This window comes from Pongo abelii, chromosome 13, assembly GCF_028885655.2.
Source record: "Pongo abelii isolate AG06213 chromosome 13, NHGRI_mPonAbe1-v2.0_pri, whole genome shotgun sequence".
Lineage (NCBI taxonomy): Eukaryota > Metazoa > Chordata > Mammalia > Primates > Hominidae > Pongo > Pongo abelii.
In genome coordinates, this window is record NC_071998.2 from 127,004,627 (window position 1) to 127,024,208 (window position 19,582).

General features: G+C 42.4%; 1 protein-coding gene across 3 annotated transcripts; it reads right to left on the minus strand.

Moving 5' to 3' along the window:
• Positions 1 to 950: 950 nt before the first annotated feature.
• On the minus strand, positions 951 to 18,264 carry GLT6D1 (glycosyltransferase 6 domain containing 1). 3 transcript variants are annotated; one of them, XM_054520892.2, is made up of 6 exons: positions 18,106 to 18,264; positions 16,293 to 16,446; positions 16,117 to 16,193; positions 8,587 to 8,634; positions 3,206 to 3,343; positions 951 to 1,815 (listed from the first exon to the last, which is right to left on the minus strand). In XM_054520892.2, the coding sequence occupies exons 3-6, from the start codon at positions 16,185 to 16,187 to the stop codon at positions 1,146 to 1,148; spliced, it is 927 nt and encodes a 308-aa protein (XP_054376867.2). In that variant the 5' UTR covers positions 16,188 to 16,193; positions 16,293 to 16,446; positions 18,106 to 18,264; the 3' UTR covers positions 951 to 1,145. The 3 variants fall into 3 exon arrangements, with proteins under 3 accessions (XP_054376867.2, XP_002820420.3, XP_054376868.2); XM_002820374.3 differs by having other exon boundaries at positions 16,293 to 16,489; XM_054520893.2 differs by lacking the exon at positions 16,293 to 16,446.
• Positions 18,265 to 19,582: the final 1,318 nt, after the last annotated feature.

The window sequence follows — 19,582 nt, forward strand, 5'->3', positions numbered from 1 at the left end:
GACACTTACTAAAGCTGTTCACAGCTGCCACTGCCCACGGACTCAGGAACACTCTCCCTGTGTGACACACAAAGCGTCTGGTGGAGATGCTGGCTCCCTGACCACCACAGAGCTCAGGTGACCGTCTTCCTTGTCACTTTTAGCACCCTGAACATGCACTCCTAGCACACAGCCTCAACCTCTGCCAGAGTGTGGGCTGCCAGGGACACAGGTGTTCCAAACTCTTTTCTATCCCTGTCTGCGTCTGGCAGAGCATCTTTACCACTGAGCTCAGTAAATATCTTTTTTAAAAAAATAAAATACCTACAGATTTTTTTTTTGAGATGGAGTTTCACTCTTGCCACCCAGGCTGGAGTGCAATGGCTCAATCTTGGCTCACTACAACCTCTACCTCCCAGGTTCAAGCGATTCTCCTGTCTCAGCCTCCTGAGTAGCTGGGATTACAGGCATGCGCCACCACACCCAGCTACTTTTTTGTATTTTTAGTAGAGATGGGGTTTCACCATGTTAGCAAGTCTGGCTGGTCTCAAACTCCTGACCTCAGGTGATCCGCCTGCCTCGGCCTCCCAAAGTGCTGGGATTACAGGCATGAGCTACCACAACCAATACCTATAGCTTTTTAACAAAAGGAACTGAATATCTCATTTTGAAACCATAATAGTAAGACGTGGCTTTGGCTGGATTCCTCTAGCTCACCTGTGTCGAATCACACACCAGACAGACTGAGACAATAGGCAAGGTTGACCACAAGCCACACATATCCCAGCGTGGAAAAACACAGTGACTTCTCAGTGAGTGGCCTGGCATTTATTTTTTCCTTTGTGTGAACTACTTTTCCCTTTTATGAATGTTTTTTCTCAACTAGAGTCTCTCTCCATTAAAAATATTCATTCTATGTCAAATGTATTTTCACATTGTCTACAATACATAGATAATAACATTACTGTGTATTAACATTAAGTAATTATCCTTTTATTCTTTATCCTACATTAGCCAAATAAGATGGCTCAAAATGGCAAAAAGAAACATTTATTTGGGAAGGATGTAAATTTGTATGTCTCTAAAAAATGGAAGGTTTTAAGACTTCCCTCATTTATAAGAAATTGCCGTGATTCATTTATTCGTCATAAACCTAATGGCATAATTCATAATTTCCTCTGGGAATCATGTGCGACCTTGACGTATTGGATCTGTGGAGGAGGAGAAAATGCAAGATCCCAGCTGTATTCTGGTGATAACAGCTTGGTGGGTTTATTGAGGTAAAAATACTTGTTAAGGTGCTTTTCATAGGTGCTATTGAGTCCATTTTTGATGTCATGAATAACTCCGTTCAGATATTCTTTGATGAAGTCTAAAATATTATGGGGTGTGCCACCAACCATCAAGCTGCCATAATAGAAATCCCCCTGTCCAAACGGGATGCAAGCTGCTGAGGTCGGCCTCCTCTCGTAAGGGAAGTTCTTGGTGTTTCTGAAATACCACCAGGCGTGGAGCTGGGCCACCAACGGGCCCAGGGTCTCCACCCCGAACTCGTTCTGGAAGACCTGGTTGGCAGCCATGCTGAAGAGCAAGTCCACCTCATCCTGGATGTGACTGGTGATGTGTTCACCCAGGCTCTTCACATGCACCAGGGGGCCGTCGAGCCACCACCTCTCGGTGGCCACTTTAAATAATTTGAACGTTCGAAGAGGACTGGGCTCTATGTCAGGCAGCTTGAAGAAGGCGTCCACCATGATGTAGAAGATCACTCGGTAGCCTGTCATGAAGTGCTTATTTGCGGAGTGTAGGAACGGCCTCAGGTACTCCTCTGCAAACCTAGGAAACACACACTGGGAAAGAAACTTACTTTTCTCTTTTTTCTTTTCTTTTTTTTTTTTTTTTTTTGAGATGGAGTCTCGCTCTGATGCCCAGGCTGGAGTGCAGTGGCGTGATCTTGGCTCACTGCAACCTCCACCTCCCGGGTTCAAGCAATTCTCCTGCCTCAGCCTCCCAAGTAGCTGGGATTACAGGTGCGCGCCACCACGCCCGGGTAATTTTTTTTTTGTATTTTTAGTAGAGATGGTGTTTCACCATGTTGGCCAGGCTGGTCTTGAACTCCTGACCTCAGGTGATCCACCCACCTCGGCCTCCCAAAGTGCTGGGATTACAGGCATAAGACACCGTGCCCGGCCGACACTTACTTTTCTAAACATGATCAGGAGAAGAGGTGGCTGAATGCACTAACATGGGTGTCTCTGATGCTAAGGAACTCGGGATGTACAAGCGTGGAGGAGTCGGGCCCACAGCTTCAGCTGAGTTGGTGAGTGGGAAGGAAATGTCCTGACCCGGAGGGCCTGAGAAAAGCCACCATGTTTTGGAATGGCTGTTGTGAAGAAAGGGAGCAGGAGCTAAATGGGTATGAGTCAAAAGGTTCCCACTGGTGTTAACGACTTGGCCATCGACAGAGAAAGCCAGCACACCTTTGTACAGGACAGCCAGAAATGGAAGGAAATCATGTCTACAGTAGACCATCTCCAAGACAAAGGGCCTTAAATCGGCTTAGGTCAGCAAACTACAAAAGAAACAGGATATACTAGGCCCCCACTTAAATAGCCAATGCCTGCTTGTCGGCCTCCTGCCTTAGTTGCCCTCACCCAAACCAAAAAATTTAGTCTAAGATAAAACTTTACTAGTCTGCAAAATAGCTTGCTTTGTCTCTTCTTATCAGCCTGCTCAGCTACTTAGGTCATAAGTCAGATACTTGAAGAGCCCCTGAGCTCACTAGGATTGCAATGCATTGTGGGCTGCAACAAAATGCAGCAAGACCACCCTAAAGAAAACACCTAAAGCCGCAGCCCAACAACCAATAGGCGACGTCTGGGAAGATTGTGACCCCCCCTACCCCCCCCACAGTACTCAGCCTGTGAGGAACTAGGGGAGGGACCTGTGCACTAGGGGATAAGTTGCAGTTGAAACTGTGCTGGGTGTGCCTGCCCATCAGACATCCGATCTTGCAAGACTGTCACTAAAAGTCTCACTTTCACTGTTCTCCAGGTCTGAGTCCACTCTTTGGGTTTGGACAGGTGAATTTGTTTCTCCCAGAAATCGTGGCTATTGTTATCATTAATTATGCTTAATTATGGTTGGCTCTTTGGAGGTTAAAGGCTTGTGAATGCTGATCCACATTTTCCCAAAATAAAAAAGGGCAAAGGTGAGTGGCACCTACCTGCCAGTAGCAAAGACGGCCAGGCCCACAGTGATATTCCGCCTTCTGTAATGTTTTTCCAGGACCCGCCTGTCAAAAGTCCCTTCCCATAGGATGGGAGCGAGCCAGTCTGTTTTCGTTATAACATCAGGGCGTTTTCTGTGGAACAAGAACCAAGTTAAACAGGGAGTGCTTTACTGAGGCGCCGGCAGCAGGTGCCGAGCAGTAGTGCCTAATGCTTAGAGAGCACCGACTGCGCACCCAGCTCCGTGTTTGAGTGCATTATCCCACTGGGTTCATCCTTGCAAAGCCCTATGCAGCGAGTGCCACCACCCCGATCTCGACGTGGGGAACCAGAGGCACACACGGTTGAGTAAGTTGCCTGACACTGCACAGTTAACACGTGGGGGTCGGGATGCCACACCCAGCCCACCTGGCTCCTGGGTTTGTGCGTTGCTCCCCCAACCACCTGCCTTTGAACCCAGGAGCTGCCTTTTCCGAGCTCTGACTGCAGCTCAAAATTAGGCAGCCCGGAGTCAGAACACTCTCCAATCATTCACTGACGCCAGGATGGGAGGCAGGAGATCACCTCCCTTACACAATGCCTTTATTTTCCCCTCCTTCTCTGCTTTCTTTTTCTCTCTCCCCTTTTCCTACAAGTTTCTGGGGATGTCCTTTTTTCAGCTTCTCCCTCATGCTTTAGGCCCACCAGTGCAATCCAGCAGAAATGAGAGATGAGTCCAACAAGGGAGAGAGCCATCCGATTTGCCTTCAATACAACAAGACAACAGCAGGATTTAAGATAGGCTATTCAACATCTGAAAATCAATGAATGTAAACCACCATATCGAAAGCTAGAGAAGATCAATCACATGCTCAACTCAGGAAAATGCACCCTACAAAGTTCAATGTCCATTCATGATAAAAGCTCCCAGAAAAAAAAAGTAATAGAGGGGAATCCCCTCAACTTGACAAAGAACATCTACAAATACCCTACAGCTCACACACTTCATAGTGAAAGACTGAATGCTTTCTCCCTACAGTGAGGAACGTGGCAGTTCCAACATAGTGATAGCAGTTCTAGCCACTGCAATAAGGCAAGAAAATGAAATAAAAGCCATCAGATTGGGAAGGAAAAAAACAACACCATCCCTATTTGCAGATTACATAATTGTCTACATAGAAAATCCTAAGGAATCTAAAAAAAAAACAAAATCTCCTAGAAATAACAAGTGAACTCAGCAAAGTTTCAAGATACAAGATCAACACATTAAAAAATTAATCTCATTACTATGAACAATGAACATGCAGAAAGTAATATTTAAAACACAATGCTATTTACAGTTTCTCCAAAGAAAATGAAATACTTTGATATATCACTAACCAAAAGCAGTCACTCCCCATTCCCTTCTCCCTACAATCCCTGCAACAACTCATCTACTTTCTGTCTCTGTAGATTTGCCTGTTCTGGAAATATGGCTGAATAATATTCCATTGGATGGCTAGACCACGTTTGTTTATACATTCATTAGTTGATGAACATTTGAGTTATTTACACTTTCTGGCTATTATGAATAATACTGCTATTAAAATTCATATGTGAGTTTTTGTGTGAAGATAGATTTTTAATTCTCTTGGGTATATATCTAGAGGTAGAATTGTTGGGTCATATGGTAATTCTATGGTTAACTTTTTGAGGAACTGACAAACTGTCTTCCACAAAGGCTGCACCATTTTATATTCCCACCAAAAGAGTATATGAAATTTCAAATTTCTCCATATCCTTACCAACACTTTTATCTTTTTTATTCCAGCCATCCTACTTTACACAACTTTATGCATCATAGAGTGTGAAGTGCTATCTCATTGTGACCTTAATTTGCATTTCCCTGATGACTAATAATGTTGAGCATCTTTTCATGTGCTTATTGGCCATTAGTATATCTTCTTTGGAGAAATGGCTATTCAGATCCTTTGCCCATTTTAAATTACTATTTGTCATTTTGTTGTTTAATTATAAGAATTATTTATATATTCTGGATATTAGGCCCTTATCAGATACATGAATTGCAAATGTTTTTCCTGTTCTGTGGATTGTCTTTCCATTTTCTTGATAATGTTCTTTGATTCATGAAAGTTTTTAGTTTTGATGAAGTCCACTTTACCTATTTTTATTGTTGTTGTACTTTTGACTCATCAGGTTGAGGAAATTCCCTTCCATTTCTAGTTTGTTGGGTACTTATTTTTTTTTAAGTATTGAATTTTGTCCAATGCTTTTTCTGCATCTATTGAGATGATCCTGTGGTTTTTATATTCTGTATTCTATTAATACAGTGTATTACATTAATCAATTTTCATACATTGAACCAACCTGGCATTCCTGGAATAAATCCCACTATGTAGTTTATGGTGTATAATCCTTTTTTATATGTTGCTGGATTCAGTTTTCTATAATAGTATTTTGCTGAAAAGTTTTGCATTTAAATTCATATGGGATATTGGTCTGTAGTTTTCTTGTGATACTTTTGTCTGGTTTTGATATCAGGGTAATACTGGTCTAGAATGAGTTGAAAAATATTCCTTTCTCTTTTAATATTTTGAAGAGTTTGTGAAAGATTGATATTAATTCTTCTTTAGCATTTGACATAGTTTACCAATGACATTTTGTATTTCTGGGCTTTTCTTTGTAGAAAGATTTTATTACTAATTGAATGTATTTACTTATTATAGCTCTAATCAAATTTTCCCTTTCTTTAGTCTTTCTAGGAATTTCTTCATTTCATATAGGTTATTTAATTTGTTAGCATACAATTAATCACAGTATTCCCTTATAATCCTTATTATTTCTGGGGGTTGGTGGTCATGTCCCCTCTTTCACTCCTAATTCTAGTAATTTCAGTTCTCCCTTTTTAGCTAGGTCAATCAAGTTACACTTTTGGCAAATTTGTTTGTCTTTTCAAAAAACCAATTGTGGTTTTGTTAATTTCTCTATTATTCTTCTATTTTCTATTTAATTGATTTGCTCCTCTTTTTTTCCTGTGCTTGCTTTAGTATTATTTTGTTCTTCTTTTCTGATTTTCTTAATGTATAAATTTTCCTTAATGTATAAAGTTTAAGACCAGCCTGGTCAACACAGCAAGACCTCATCTCTACAAAAAAATTTAAAAATTAGCAGGTTATTGACTTGAGATCTTTCATTTTAATGTAGGCATTTATAGCTATAAATTTCTCAGTAAGCACTGCTTTTGCCACATCCCATAAGTTTGGCATGTAGTGTTTTTATTTTCAATCACCTTAAAAATTTTTTAATTTCCCTTGTGATTCTTTTTTGATTATTTAGGAGTGAACTGTTAAATTTCCACACATCTATAAATTACCCAAATTACTTTCTGTTATTGATTTTTAATTTTAGAATTTAGAAAAAATGATCAAAGAACATACTTTGTATGACTTCAATCGTTTGAATTTACTGAGATTTTATTGTGCAACATATGGCTTATTCTGGGGAATGTCTCATGTGTGCTTGAGAATATATACTCTTCCCTTGTTAGGTGGTTCTATAGATGTTTGTGAGGCCTAGTTTGTCGTATTTTTAAGGCTTCTATTTCCTTGTTGATTAGTTGTTCTGTCTCTTATTGGAAGTGAAGTACTGAAGTCTCCAGCTATTCTTGTTGAATTGTCAGTTTCTCCCTTCAATTCTGTCAGTTTTTGCTTCATGTGTTTTAGGACTGTTATTAGATGCAAATGTTTATATATTTGTTGTATCTTATTGATGGATTGATCCTTTTGTCATTATAAAATGCTCCATTTTTTTTCTCTAGTAACAATTTTTGTCTTTGTCTATTTTGTCTGATATTTGTATAGAGTCACTTTGGCTCTCTTTTGGTTACTGTTTTTATGGTATACACTTTTCAATTCTTTTAGTTAAACTAATTTGCATCTTTGAATCTAAAATGTCTCTTGTAGATGGCATATAAATATGTTTTTATACATTCTAACAATCTCTGCCTTTTTTAATTGGAGTGTTTTACCCATTTACAAAATGTAATAAAACTTGACATTTTATTTTCTACATGTCATGTAATTTTGGCCAGGCATGGTGGCTCACACCTGTAATCCCAGCACTTTGGGAGGCTAAGGAGGGTGGATCACGAGGTCAGGAGATCGAGACCATCCTGGCTAACACGGTGAAACGCTGTCTCTACTAAAAATACAAAAAAATCAGCCAGGCGTGGTGGCAGGCACCTGTAGTCCCAGCTACTCGGGAGGCTGAGGCAGGAGAATGGTGTGAACCCGGCAGGCAGAGCTTGCAGTGAGCCGAGATCATGCCACTGCACCCCAGCCTGGGCAACAGAGCGAGACTCTGTCTCAAAAAAAAAAAAAAAAAAAAAAAAAAAAGACTACACAAAAGATGAAATATGAATGAATGGTAAACATATAAAAAGATACTCGGGAGGCCGAGGCAGGTGGATCACCTGTGGTCAGGAGTTCAAGACCAGCCTGGCCAACATGATGAAACCCTGTCTCTACTAAAAATACAAAAATTAGCCAGGTGTGGTGGCAGGCACCTGTAATCCCAGCTACTCAGGAGGCTGAGGCAGGAGAATCACTTGAACCCAGAAGGCAGAGGTTGCAGTGAACTAAGATCACACCATTGCACTCCAGCCTGGGCAACAAGAGCAAAACTCTGTCTCTACAAAAAAAAAAAAAAAGATACTCAAACAATTACAGAAATGCAAATTGAATTGAGATGCCTTAACTAGCAGCTTTGCCAAACATGAAAAAGCTAGTAATACTTTAGTTTATGCACTGTAGACAAGAAGATAAAATGGTACCATTATTAAAAGTAAATTTAGCAATTTAAAATTTACATCAAAAATTTTAAATGTCTGCATTCTTTGGCCTAATAACTTCATTTTAGAAATGTGTCTCACACAGGAAGTCATATATCTGTGTAAAAAAAAAAAAGAGTTACATTTAGTCACCAGAACTTTGCCTACAACAGCCCCCAAACTGTAAATAACCCCAAAGCTACATAGGAACACAACACAAAGTTGAAACTACATACACTTTACAAAGGATGAGGCTGCCCCTGAATGCTGCCACCAAAGTCAAGCAGCGTCATCAGGGCATTTTCAAGCTGGTTCCGAAGAGACTTTCTCGCACTGCATAAACCAGGAAAGCTAAGCCAGGTAGAGAGCGTCTGCTTCTTCGTGACCACCATCATCGCCTGGTTCTTGATCAACAGACCCTGGTTTGTTTATAAGAGCCTCAAAAATAAAACTCCAATTCTGGAAACCTCCCAGGAGAGCTGAATTTGGTGACTGGGGAAGAAAAACCTGTTACTTCAAATTGAAGTATGTTGTTTGTGTGTGCACGTAAACAGGCATTTTTGTTCTTACCTAGGATGAAACCAGTCTGAGAGCCGAAGTTCTTCTACTTGGCGATTCCTGGGTACAAAGAGAAAATCAAGTGATTACAAGGAGCCTGTTCAATGTTTATCGAGCCTGTGATGGGCAGGCCCTGTTTGGCGTTTCATCAACATGTGTCAACCCAAATCAGAGTCGGGGAAGCCTCCTGGAGAAGAGATATCTCAGCTGGGTGGGGAAGGGTATGAACTGGTCTAGGAAAGAGATGTAGGGAAAGGAGGTCATGGCCAAAGGCAGAATGTCAGGAAAGAGTATGGGTGTTGGGAGGAAGACTTTTTTTAATAAAAGGAGATGAACAGATCAGCTAAAAGAATGTATATTCAGACAAAAACATAGATTTAATTAATTTATTTACCAAACATAAGTGGCTTTGCTATATGTTGTAAAGAGGTGGGGAGGAGGCATCCAGAAGTTCATCTTTGATTCTGTTTGCATTTATTTTGTTATTTATTTTAAGAGATGCGTTCCCACTTGCATGATCATAGCTCACTACAGCCTCAAACCCCTGAGCTCAAGCCATCCTCCCACCTCCACCTCCAAAGTATCTGGGACCACAGGCACAAGCTACCTCCCTTTGCATTTCAACACTGTATTCATCTAGAGTGTAATTGTGCTTTTAAGCTAATTATTCAATTAGCAAGCTTATTAGGCAACCTCTGTTTCATAACCCTGGGAGGAATTTTGTTTGTTTGTTTTCTGAGACAGGCTCTCACTCTGTCGCCCAGGCTGGAGTGCAGTGGCATCATCACAGCTCACTGCAGCCTCAACCTCCTGGGCTCAAGCAATCCTCCCATCTCAGCCTCCCAGGTAGCTGGGCCCACAGGGGTGTGCCACCACGCCCGGCTAACATTTACATTATTTGTAGAGACAGGGTCTCCATGTGTTGCCTAGGATAGTAACCCTGGGATATTTTTAAGTAAAATAAATGACTTCAAGACCGTCTCCCTTTCTGGCATTATCATGAGTATCCTTGGCTGCAGACATTCCATGATTGGATTCCACAGGGGTAGATTCATCAAAATCCAAACTGTTCATGCCAGACTTCATCAAAAACATGAAACGACAAAGGGGGAACTTAATAAAAAGTCCCCATTCTTTGATCGTGCTGGTCTTATTAATTTCTGGGGCCCTGCAGAATGACCAGAGCAGAGAACAACCTTGGCTGAAGAGGGTTATTGTAACCTAAGGAAAAAAAATCACCCTCGACAGAGATTTTTTTTTTTTCAAGGCAGAGTCTTGCTCTGTAGCCCAGTCTGGAGTGCAGTGGCGCAATCTTAGCTCACTGCAACCTCCACCTCTTGGGTTCAAGTGATTCTCTTGCCTCAGCACACCCAGTAGCTGAGATTACAGGCACATGCCCCACACCCAGCTATTTTTTGTGTTTTTAGTAGAGATGGGGTTTCACCATGTTGGCCAGGAAGGTCTCAAACTCCTGATCTCAAATGATCCACCGGCCTCAGCCTCCCAAAGTGCTGGGATTACAGGCATGAGCCACCATGCCCAGCCTGTCCTGTCCTTTCTGTAACTAACCCCCAAATCCTCAAGCTCACCACACACACATGCAAACACACATGCAAGCACACACACACGTGCATTACATACACACCAGCCTACACATACGCAGACAGTGGTTTACTGTTTCCCCTGCCTCTTTCGCCATTAGGACCCAGTTGACCCCCTCCAGCCTTGCTTTGCAGTTTGTGGAATATTTAGACAACAAACATTCTCACCAGTTGAGATGCCTTTTCTATTTAATATTTTTATTTTTATTTTTATTTTGAGAGGGAGTCTTGCTCTGTCTCCCAGGCTGGAGTGCAGTGGCATGATCTCAGCTCACTGCAACCTCTGCCTCCTAGGTTCAAGCAATTCTCCTGCCTCAGCCTCCCGAGTAGCTCAGATTACAGGTGCCCACTGCCACGCCCGGCTAATTTTTTTTCTTTGTATTTTAGTAGAGACAGGGCCAGGCTGATCTCGAACTCCTGACTTCAGGTGATCTGCCTGCCTCAGCCTCCCAAAGTGCTGGGACTACAGACACGAGCCACTGCACCTGGCCTGAGATTCCTTTTCTATAGAGAGGTTTGCCAGACGAAACACAGGACATCTATTCAGTTTAAGATAAGCAATGAATAAATTTTTATTGTAACTATTGCATGGGACATACTTCTGCTAAAAAACGATTCATTGTTTATCTGTAATTCAAATGTAACTGAGCATCCTGTATGTTTATTTCCTAAATGGATCAACCCAACCAGTGAATAACTCCTTATTCTTTAAATAAACAAAAAAAAATTATTTAAGTTTCAAATTTGAACAAAGACCCATTGCAATTTCAACAACAAAATATCTAGAATCAAGATCCATTTATTTACGCATTTCTTACCAAATAATGAGTGAGCACCTCCTACATGCCAGGCCCCTGGCTGTGGTTCTGGGGTAGATGGCAGAATCCGTGCCATGGATTAGCATGTGGGTCCCTGTCCCCTTTCTGCTGAAGATTACCCCGTCATTATCCTCAAACAGATCATCTGAAACTCTTTATAACTGGCCATGCATCCTTTTCATTAAGGTACAATCCTCCAGGAGGACAAATGACACAAAATACGTGGCACCAAAGCAGTGGGGGTGGTCATTTTGTTTTGCTTTTTGAGACAGAGTCTCACTCTGTCTCCCAGGCTGGAGTGCAGTGGTGCGATTTCAGCTCACTGCAACCTCCGCCTCCCAGATTCAAGCTATTCTCCTGCCTCAGCCTCCCCAGTAGCTGGGATTACAGGTGCCCACCACCATACCCTGCTAATTTTTGTATTTTTAGTAGAGACAGGGTTTTGCCATGTCAGCCAGCTGGTCTTGAACTCCTGACCTCAAGTGATCAGCCTGCCTCTGCCTCCCAAAGTGTTGGAATTACAGGCATGAGCCACCACGCCTGGCCTTGTTTTTCCTTTCCTTTTTTTTTTTTTTTTGCATGATTTATTTTTACTTTATTTCCCCTTTTTTGTTTCAATCAGCTTTATTTTTAGAGAAGATTCAGCTTTACAAAAACATTCTAAAGCTAGCATGCGGAATCCCCTGCACTCACCCAGTTTCCACTATTATTAACATCTTGCTTTAGTAGGGTACTTTTGTTCCAATTCACGAAGCAACACTGATGTTCTATTGTTAACAAGAGTCCATACTTTGGTTGGATTTTCTTGTTTTCCCCTAATGTCTCTTTTTTTTTCAGGATCCCACCCAGCATGCCACACTCCACTCAGCCTCCTGTCTGGATCCCACCCAGCATGCCACACTCCACTCAGCCTCCTGTCTGCACAGGATCCTCTTGACTGCAGCCGCCTCTCAGACCCCATCATGCCTCCCGGTGATGCTGACCTTGCCCGCCTGGCTAGGGTTCTGTTTTCAGGTTTCTCCACGCAAAGACTGCTCTTTCTCCCCATTTTCTTTATAAGGAAGCTCTGCGCGCAACCCACACTTCAGGACTGGAGCATCAGGTTCTGTGTTGTTGGTAGTGGAGAATCTACAGATGTGATTTGGAATTCTTCTGCATATGGGAAATTTGTCTCTTCTCCCTTCTTCCTTCCTTCTGTCCTTCCAACATCCAGCCAACCTGTCTTCCTTCCTTTCTTCCTTCTTTTTGTTCCTCCAATCATTCATTTACATCAGTATGAATTTGTGGAAGTTCGTTTCATACTTTGGGTTATAATTCAATGTTACTTTCTTTTCTTGCTCAAATGGCTTCAGCTTTGGCCATCAGGAGCTCTCCCAGTTAGCTCCCATGTCCTATTTAAGTGACATACTCCCTTCAATACAGAATTTGTAAAAAATCCCTTCCAACCTTCCTGGCACTATGAGATGCTCTGGGCTCATCTTGAAAATCTCCTGCTGGAATCTAGAACCACCCACTTCTCCAAGAAGCCTTGGTTGCTTTCTTGGAGAATGGTGCTAGAAACCAAGATCTGCTGCTTTCCTGGAAAATGGTGCTAGAAACCACGATCTGCTGCTTTCCTGGAGAATGGTGCTAGAAACCAAGATCTGGGTACCAGGTGTGCTCATTGCTTCTGGGGTGTCCTTGCTCCAAGGCCCTCTCAGTTAACAGAGCAAGGAAATAGACACTAATCTGTATGTATCTCCACATATCTTCAAACATGTTGACATGTAAACATCTCTGTTCATAGTAAGGTAAACGTGAGTTCATGCTGAGGTCTCCAGCTTCAATCCATTCCCACCCGGATCACTGCGGCCCCCTCTCTTGCTTATCTATGAAGTTCCCTCCAACAGCAAGAAACCTGTTCTCCATGCCTCATCCATTTATTTAATTGATTCAAATATACATGTATAGCAGCAGCAGAATTGTCAACTCATTCTCCTGTGGGAAAAAAACCTTTATCAACCCAAACACAGTGCTCATGTGCAGTTTCTATTGCCTTTACTTTTAAACTTCACTCATTCCCAGCTGGGCACCATGGCTCACACCTGTAATCCCAGCATTTTGGGAGGCCAAGGCAGGCAGATCACCTGAGGTCAGGAGTTTGAGACCAGCCTGGCCAACATGGTGAAACCCCATATCTACTAAAAATAAAAAATTAGCCATGTGTGGTGGCATGTGCCTGTAGTCCCAGCTACTCGGGAGGCTGAGGCAGGAGAATCACTTGAACCCAGGAGGCAGAGGTTGTGGTGAGTCAAGATCGCACCATTGCACTCCAGCCTGGGTGACAGAGTGAGACTCTGTCTCCAAACAAAACAAAACAAAAAAAACTCCACTCATTCCCAAGTTATTTTAGGTCAGCAGCTTTTTCCCTGACCCCTTCCAGTGGGCTTGTTCTGTACATTTGGGATGTAGATTATGTTCTCACAGTCTGCATTGCTTCCTAGGATACCTCGAACCTCCTAGCTAATTTTTTAAATTTACATATGTTAATTTCACTCTTCATGCTGTAACATCCTGTGGGTTTTTTTTCAAATGCAAAGTTACATGTGTCCATGGTCACACTGTCATACAGAACAGTTTCACTGCCCCCCAAAATTCCTTTGTGCTTCACCTATTCATCCCCTCCCCCACCTCCACCCCATGGCAACCACTGATCTTTTTCCTGCCAATATAGTTTTGCCTTTTCCAGAATGTCACATAAGAATTACACAGCATGCAGCCTTTTCATATGGGCTTTTTGCACTTAGCAATATGTATTTAGGGTTCCTCCATGTCTTCTAACAGCTTGATAGCTCATTTCTTTTCCTTTTTTTTTTTTTTTTTTTTTGGTGGGGGCCGGGGGGATCGAGTTTCGCTCTTGTTGCCCAGGCTGGAGTGCAATGGCATGATCTCGGCTCACCGCAAACTCTGCCTCCCGGGTTCAAGTGATTCATCTGCCTCAGCCTCCCGAGTAGCTGGGATTATAGGCATGTACCACCACGCCCAGCTAATTTTGTATTTATAGTAGAGATTGGGTTTCTCCATGTTGGTCAGGCTGGTCTCAAACTCCCGGCCTCAGGTGATCTGCCTGCCTCAGCTTCCCAAAGTGCTGGGATTACAGGCATGAGCCACTGCACCCGGCCAGTTCATTTCTTTTTACTGTTGGGTGTTATTCCATTGCACGGATGAGCCACAGCATGTTTATCCTTCTCCTATTGACAGGCGTCTTGTTTGTTTCTGGTTTGGAGCACTTCGTGAACCACAGCTTGTTTATCATCCACCTGCTGAAGGGCATCTAGTATGTTAGTGGTTTGAGGCATTTATGAATAGAGTTTCTATAAACATCTTGTGCAGGGTTTGTGTGGACATAAGTTTTTTAATCAGTTGGCTAAATGCCTAGGAGCACAGCTGCTCTGTGGCATGGTAAAGCTCTATCTAGCTTTCTAAGGAACTGCTACACTGTCTTCCACAGTACCTGTAACATTTTGCATTCCCATCAGCAATGAATGAGAGTTCCTGTCCTTCCACTTCCTCACCAGAAGCTGGTTTTCACATTTTAGATTTTTGGGTGTTAGCTGTTCTGATGGGCGTGTAATGGTATCTCCTTGTTTTCATTGCAATTCCCTGATGACAAATGAGACTCAGCATCTTGGTGTTTGCTTATTTCCCATCTGTATATCTTCTCTTGTGAGATTCTATTCAGTTCTTTTGCTCATTTTTAAATGTTTTAAATGTCAATATTTAATTTTTAAATTTAGGTGTTTCCTTATTGTTGAATTTTAAGAGCTCTTTGCATATTTTGGGTACAAGTCCCTTACCAGATACATGTTGTACAAAGCTTTCGTTTTTAAAAACCATTATCTCTCATGATACTACTGCTGTTCAAATAGCCTCTGGAAACACTGCACTGCTTATGAAGAAGACCGTGAGGAGTGGTATGGAAAAAACTAGAATTTGAGTTTTTCTAGATGGGAAAATATTAGCAGATGTATTAGTCTGTTTTCACACTGCTGATAAAGACATACCCAAGACTGGGAAGAAAAAGAGGTTTAATTGGACTTACAGTTCCACATGGCTAGGAAGGCCTCAGAATCATGGTGAGAGGCAAATGGCATGTCTTCCATGACAGCAGCAAGAGAAAATGAGAAAGGTGGAAAAGTGGAAACCTCTGATAAACCCATCAGATCTCGTGAGACTTATTCACTATCATGAGAATAGCATGGGAAAGACCAGCCCTCATGATTCAATTACCTCCCCCAGGTCCCTCCCACAACACGTGGGAATTCTGGGAGATAAAATTCAAGTTGAGATTTCGGTGCAGAAAGAGCCAAACCATACCAGCAGGTTTACAGATGTGTCCTCTAGTACACATGTTTCTATATGTATAGAAATAGGTTGACTTTAGTCTTGTTTACATTAAACACAAAGATGGAACCTTTAGTCTTATTTATATTAAACACAAAGATGGAAACTTGAGATAGTTTATGATTCATCTAAAATGGCACTCTCACCTTTATTTTTTATTATGCTTGTTTTACAAAATATTATATCCCTGGCATTGTCTTTTATGTGTATTTATTATCTACCTTCTCCAAATAGAATGAAAGCTCCCTGAGGACAGGCACTTTCGTTATCACTGCATCCCCAGCACCTAGAATACAGCCTGGCACCTAGAAGGCACTCTATAAATAATTGTTGAATGTTTAACAATGAAAGAATTAAAATACATATATTTTCCTTTGTCCCACAAAGAGAAAGTAACTTCTGATTTATTTAGAGAGTAGTATTGATATCTTTGGACAAAACTCAGCAGTTTAGATTATCTCTGCCAGCCTGGACAACATAGGTCTCTACAAAAAAAATCCAAAAATTAGTTGTGTGTGGTGACATGTGCCTGTAGTCCCAGCTACTCAGGAGGCTGAGGCGGGAGGATCACTTGAGCCTGGGAGGTCAAGGCTGCAGTGAGCTAATATGGCACCACTGCACTCCAGCCAGGGCAACAGAGTAAGACCCTGTCTCAAAAATTAAATAAATTAATTTAATTAAATTAAAAACCACCTCTGCCAATCACTAAAGATCATGATTCATCAATATTTTACATTTACCTGAAATAACGCTCAGCCAGCATCAGTGAAAAAGCAAATAAAACCAATAACAGCATTCTTTTAGAATTCATTCTCTCCTAGGGAAAAAGGGAGAAAAAATTAGATTTTAAGCAATAAAAAATGACATATTTGTCATCATCTAACAATGGGTTAATGTATGGGCATTGGACACCAACCTTAGAGGTTGCTTCTAGAATGTTCAGCTGTCAGGAGTCAGCGACTTGAGTTAGGGAAGCATCTGTTCTCCTTCAAGTGCCTGGGGCTGACTGTTCCCCATGGGCCAGGTGCACATGCACTCTGTCTCTCCCCGTGTTCACACTGAAGTCTGCCCTGATTGCATAAAAGAAACGCAATAAATCTCTCCACTGCAGGGCTGTGAAAATAGAACAAGGTCTTGGTGAGGAAGTCATCTTGACCTAGGAGAATGTATTCTGCCCCCAAAGTCGACTTTTTATTCTTTCTTCCTCACTAAGATAGTAAGATGAATAATTTGTTCCAAGATTATGCCAGTCTAAAAATTTACAAGTGCTCTCAAAGGTAGATCTTGTAAACAGGGAATGAAGTCTAAATTAAAGGCATTAGACTTTAAGATGGAAGTCTGGACTCTCTCCAGTGCCTGAGCTTGTGTTGGAGGCTTTATGTGGGATTTGGTTTACAAGCCCATCGGGAACACGCCACTGGGCTGTGTGTCCACACAAAATGCAGGTCTCTGATTCTCTGATTTTCACTTTTTTTTGAGATGGAGTCTCATTCTGTCTCCCAGGCCGGAGTGCAGTGGCACAATCTTGGCTCACTGCAACCTCTGCCTCCTGGGTTCAAACGATTCTCCTGCCTCAGCCACCACATCCAGCTAATTTTTGTATTTGTAGTGGAGACGGGGTTTCATCATGTTGGCCAGGCTGGTCTCAAACTGCTGACCTCAGGTGATCCGCCCACCTCAGCCTCCCAGTGATTTTCAATTTTGAACACTAATTTAACACACATGACGCTTTAGCTCTGCACTGATAGCCATAAAGTAGCCACTTGCCACGTGTGGTCCCTGAGTGTGTGAAATGCAGCTGCTGTGAAATGAGGTGAGCTGCAAGTATGTAACACACATGGGGTCTCAAAGTCAAACACTGTGCGAAAGAAAATAATTTACCATCTCACTCATAACTTCACATCGATCACAAGTGAAACGGTAACAGTATGGGTGTTGTAGTCTGGAAATAGTGAGTTAAATGAAAAATAAATTATGCAAATTAATTCACCTGTTTCTTCTTACTGTTTGTAATGTGGCTACTAGGAAACTGGACATTGAAAATGTGGCTCACGGGCTGGGCGCGATGGCTCACACCTGTAATCTCAGCACTTTGGGAGGTCAAAGGGAGCGGATCATGAGGTCAGGAGTTCAAGACCAGCAGGACCAACATGGTGAGACCCCATCTCTACTGAAAATACAAAAATTAGCCGGGTGTGGTGGCTTACGCCTGTAATCCCAGCTACTCAGGAGGCTGAGGCAGCAGAATCGCTTGAACCCGGGAGGCAGAGGTTGCAGTGAGCCAAGATCGCACCACTGCACTCCAGCCTGGGTGACAGAGCAAGACTCCATCTAAAAAAAAAGAAAAAAGAAAAAAGAAAAAAAGAGAGAAAGAAGGAAAACGTGGCTCATGTTATATTTCTATGGGGCAGTTCTTCATATAATCCCATCCTGGGCAGGCTTCAGTTGGGCCCAGTTCTTGTGCCTCTGCAATTGGAAACTGACCACCTTTTAAATTCGAGATCACTAGAAATGCCACGTGGATGGGTTAAGACAGGCCCATCTGGCCAGCTTCTCTGCAGCAGTGTGCCCTCCTCCATGACATCATCCCTGGGCATGCTACTAGCTGTATGTTGATGAGCTGCCTGTCTGTCAATATCTTTCTGAGATCAAGGTTAGAGGATGACCCTAACCCTGATTTTACCACAGTCATCCAAACTTTCCTAGATCCCTCTTTAAAAGTCCTTTACCTTGGGTTAGAGTGATGTAAAGAGATAGCCAAAGACGTTCCACAAGGACAGGGATCTTCTAAGCATCATATCTTTTGGTCTGTGTCATGTCATGAACCAGCTGCCGTCTACTGCTCTCCTAGCGCTGGAGTCTTCCGTTGGTGCTGACGTCACTGGGCTCCTTTGATGATGCAAGCATCACAGTGATGCCTCTGCCCACAGGTTCTTCCCACGGTTGTGAGGACAAGACTTTGTCCCATTTGAAAAATTAAAGGATAGGCCGGGTGTGATGGCTCATGCCTGTAATCCCAGCACTTTGGGAGGCCAAGGTGGGCAGATCATCTGAGGTCAGGAGTTCGAAACCAGCCTGGCCAACATGGTGAAACCTTGTCTCTACTAAAAATACAAAAAATTAGCCAGGCGTGGTGGTGGACACCTGTATCCCAGCTACTTGGGAGGCTGAGAACAGGAGAATCGCTTAAACCCAGGAGGCAGAGGTTGCAGTGAGCCAAGATCGTGCCATTGCACTCCAGCCCGGGCAACAGAGCGAGACTCCATCTCAAAAATAATAAAATAAAATAAAAAGAAAGAAAGAAAGATTAAAGGATATTTCTAAATATCTTTTGCTTTTCATTTCCATTGTTGTGTCTCCTTACTTCCTAATCACTGATTCTTACTTATGGAGAGAGATTTTGAATGACCTATGTTTACGTTCATACAACAGAGGAAAAATGCAGCATCCTTCTCCCCCTTCATCCTCTTTGAGGTTCTATCTGATCACTCCCAGAGAGTAAATCCCTTCTTATGCTGTCTTAGAATGTCATTTAAGTACTTATTTTTCTGATTACAAAAATAGCACGTTTTTGTGTTATGAGTCAGATGCCTCACCACACAAAGGAAATGACAATCGTACACAATTCCACCATCTTCAGACAGCTGCCTTCACTCGTGATCATAATGGGAACGTTTATTTATTTCACCCCTCTCATTTGAAAATAAAATAGTTTTTCTCATTGAAAAAGGAGGCCTGGCGCCATAGCTCATGCCTGTAATCCCAGCACTTTGGGAGGTTGAGGCGGGCGGATCACAAGGTCAAGAGATGGAGACCATCCTGGCCAACATGGTGAAACTCCATCTCTACTAAACATACAAAAATTAGCCAGGCGTGGTGGTGCATGCCTGTAGTCCCAGCTACTCAGGAGGCTGAGGCAGGAGAACTGCCTGAACCCGGGAAGTGGAGGTTGCAGTGAGCCGAGATCAAGCCACTGCACTCCAGCCTAGCAACAGAGCAAGACCATGTCTCAAAAAAAAAAAAAAAAGAAAAGAAAAACTTGCATATGTACATGTTAGTTTTGCATAGCTGCCATAACAAATTAAACTGAGTAGCTTAAAACAACACAGATTTATTCTCTGACAATTCTGGAGGCTAGAAGTCCAAAATAGAGGTGTCTCCAGCATCTGATGCTGCGGCCAGTCTTGGCTCCCTTGGCTTGCGTAC

Excerpts from the sequence above, each read along its gene's own strand:
- GLT6D1 (XM_054520893.2), bottom strand. The coding sequence starts at position 16,187 with ATGAATTCTAAAAGAATGCTGTTATTGGTTTTATTTGCTTTTTCACTG. Across the intron at positions 8,635-16,116 it reads CTGGCTGAGCGTTATTTCAG|GAATCGCCAAGTAGAAGAAC; the intron begins GTAAATGTAAAA and ends CTTTGTACCCAG. Across the intron at positions 3,344-8,586 it reads TCAGACTGGTTTCATCCTAG|AAAACGCCCTGATGTTATAA; the intron begins GTAAGAACAAAA and ends CTTGTTCCACAG.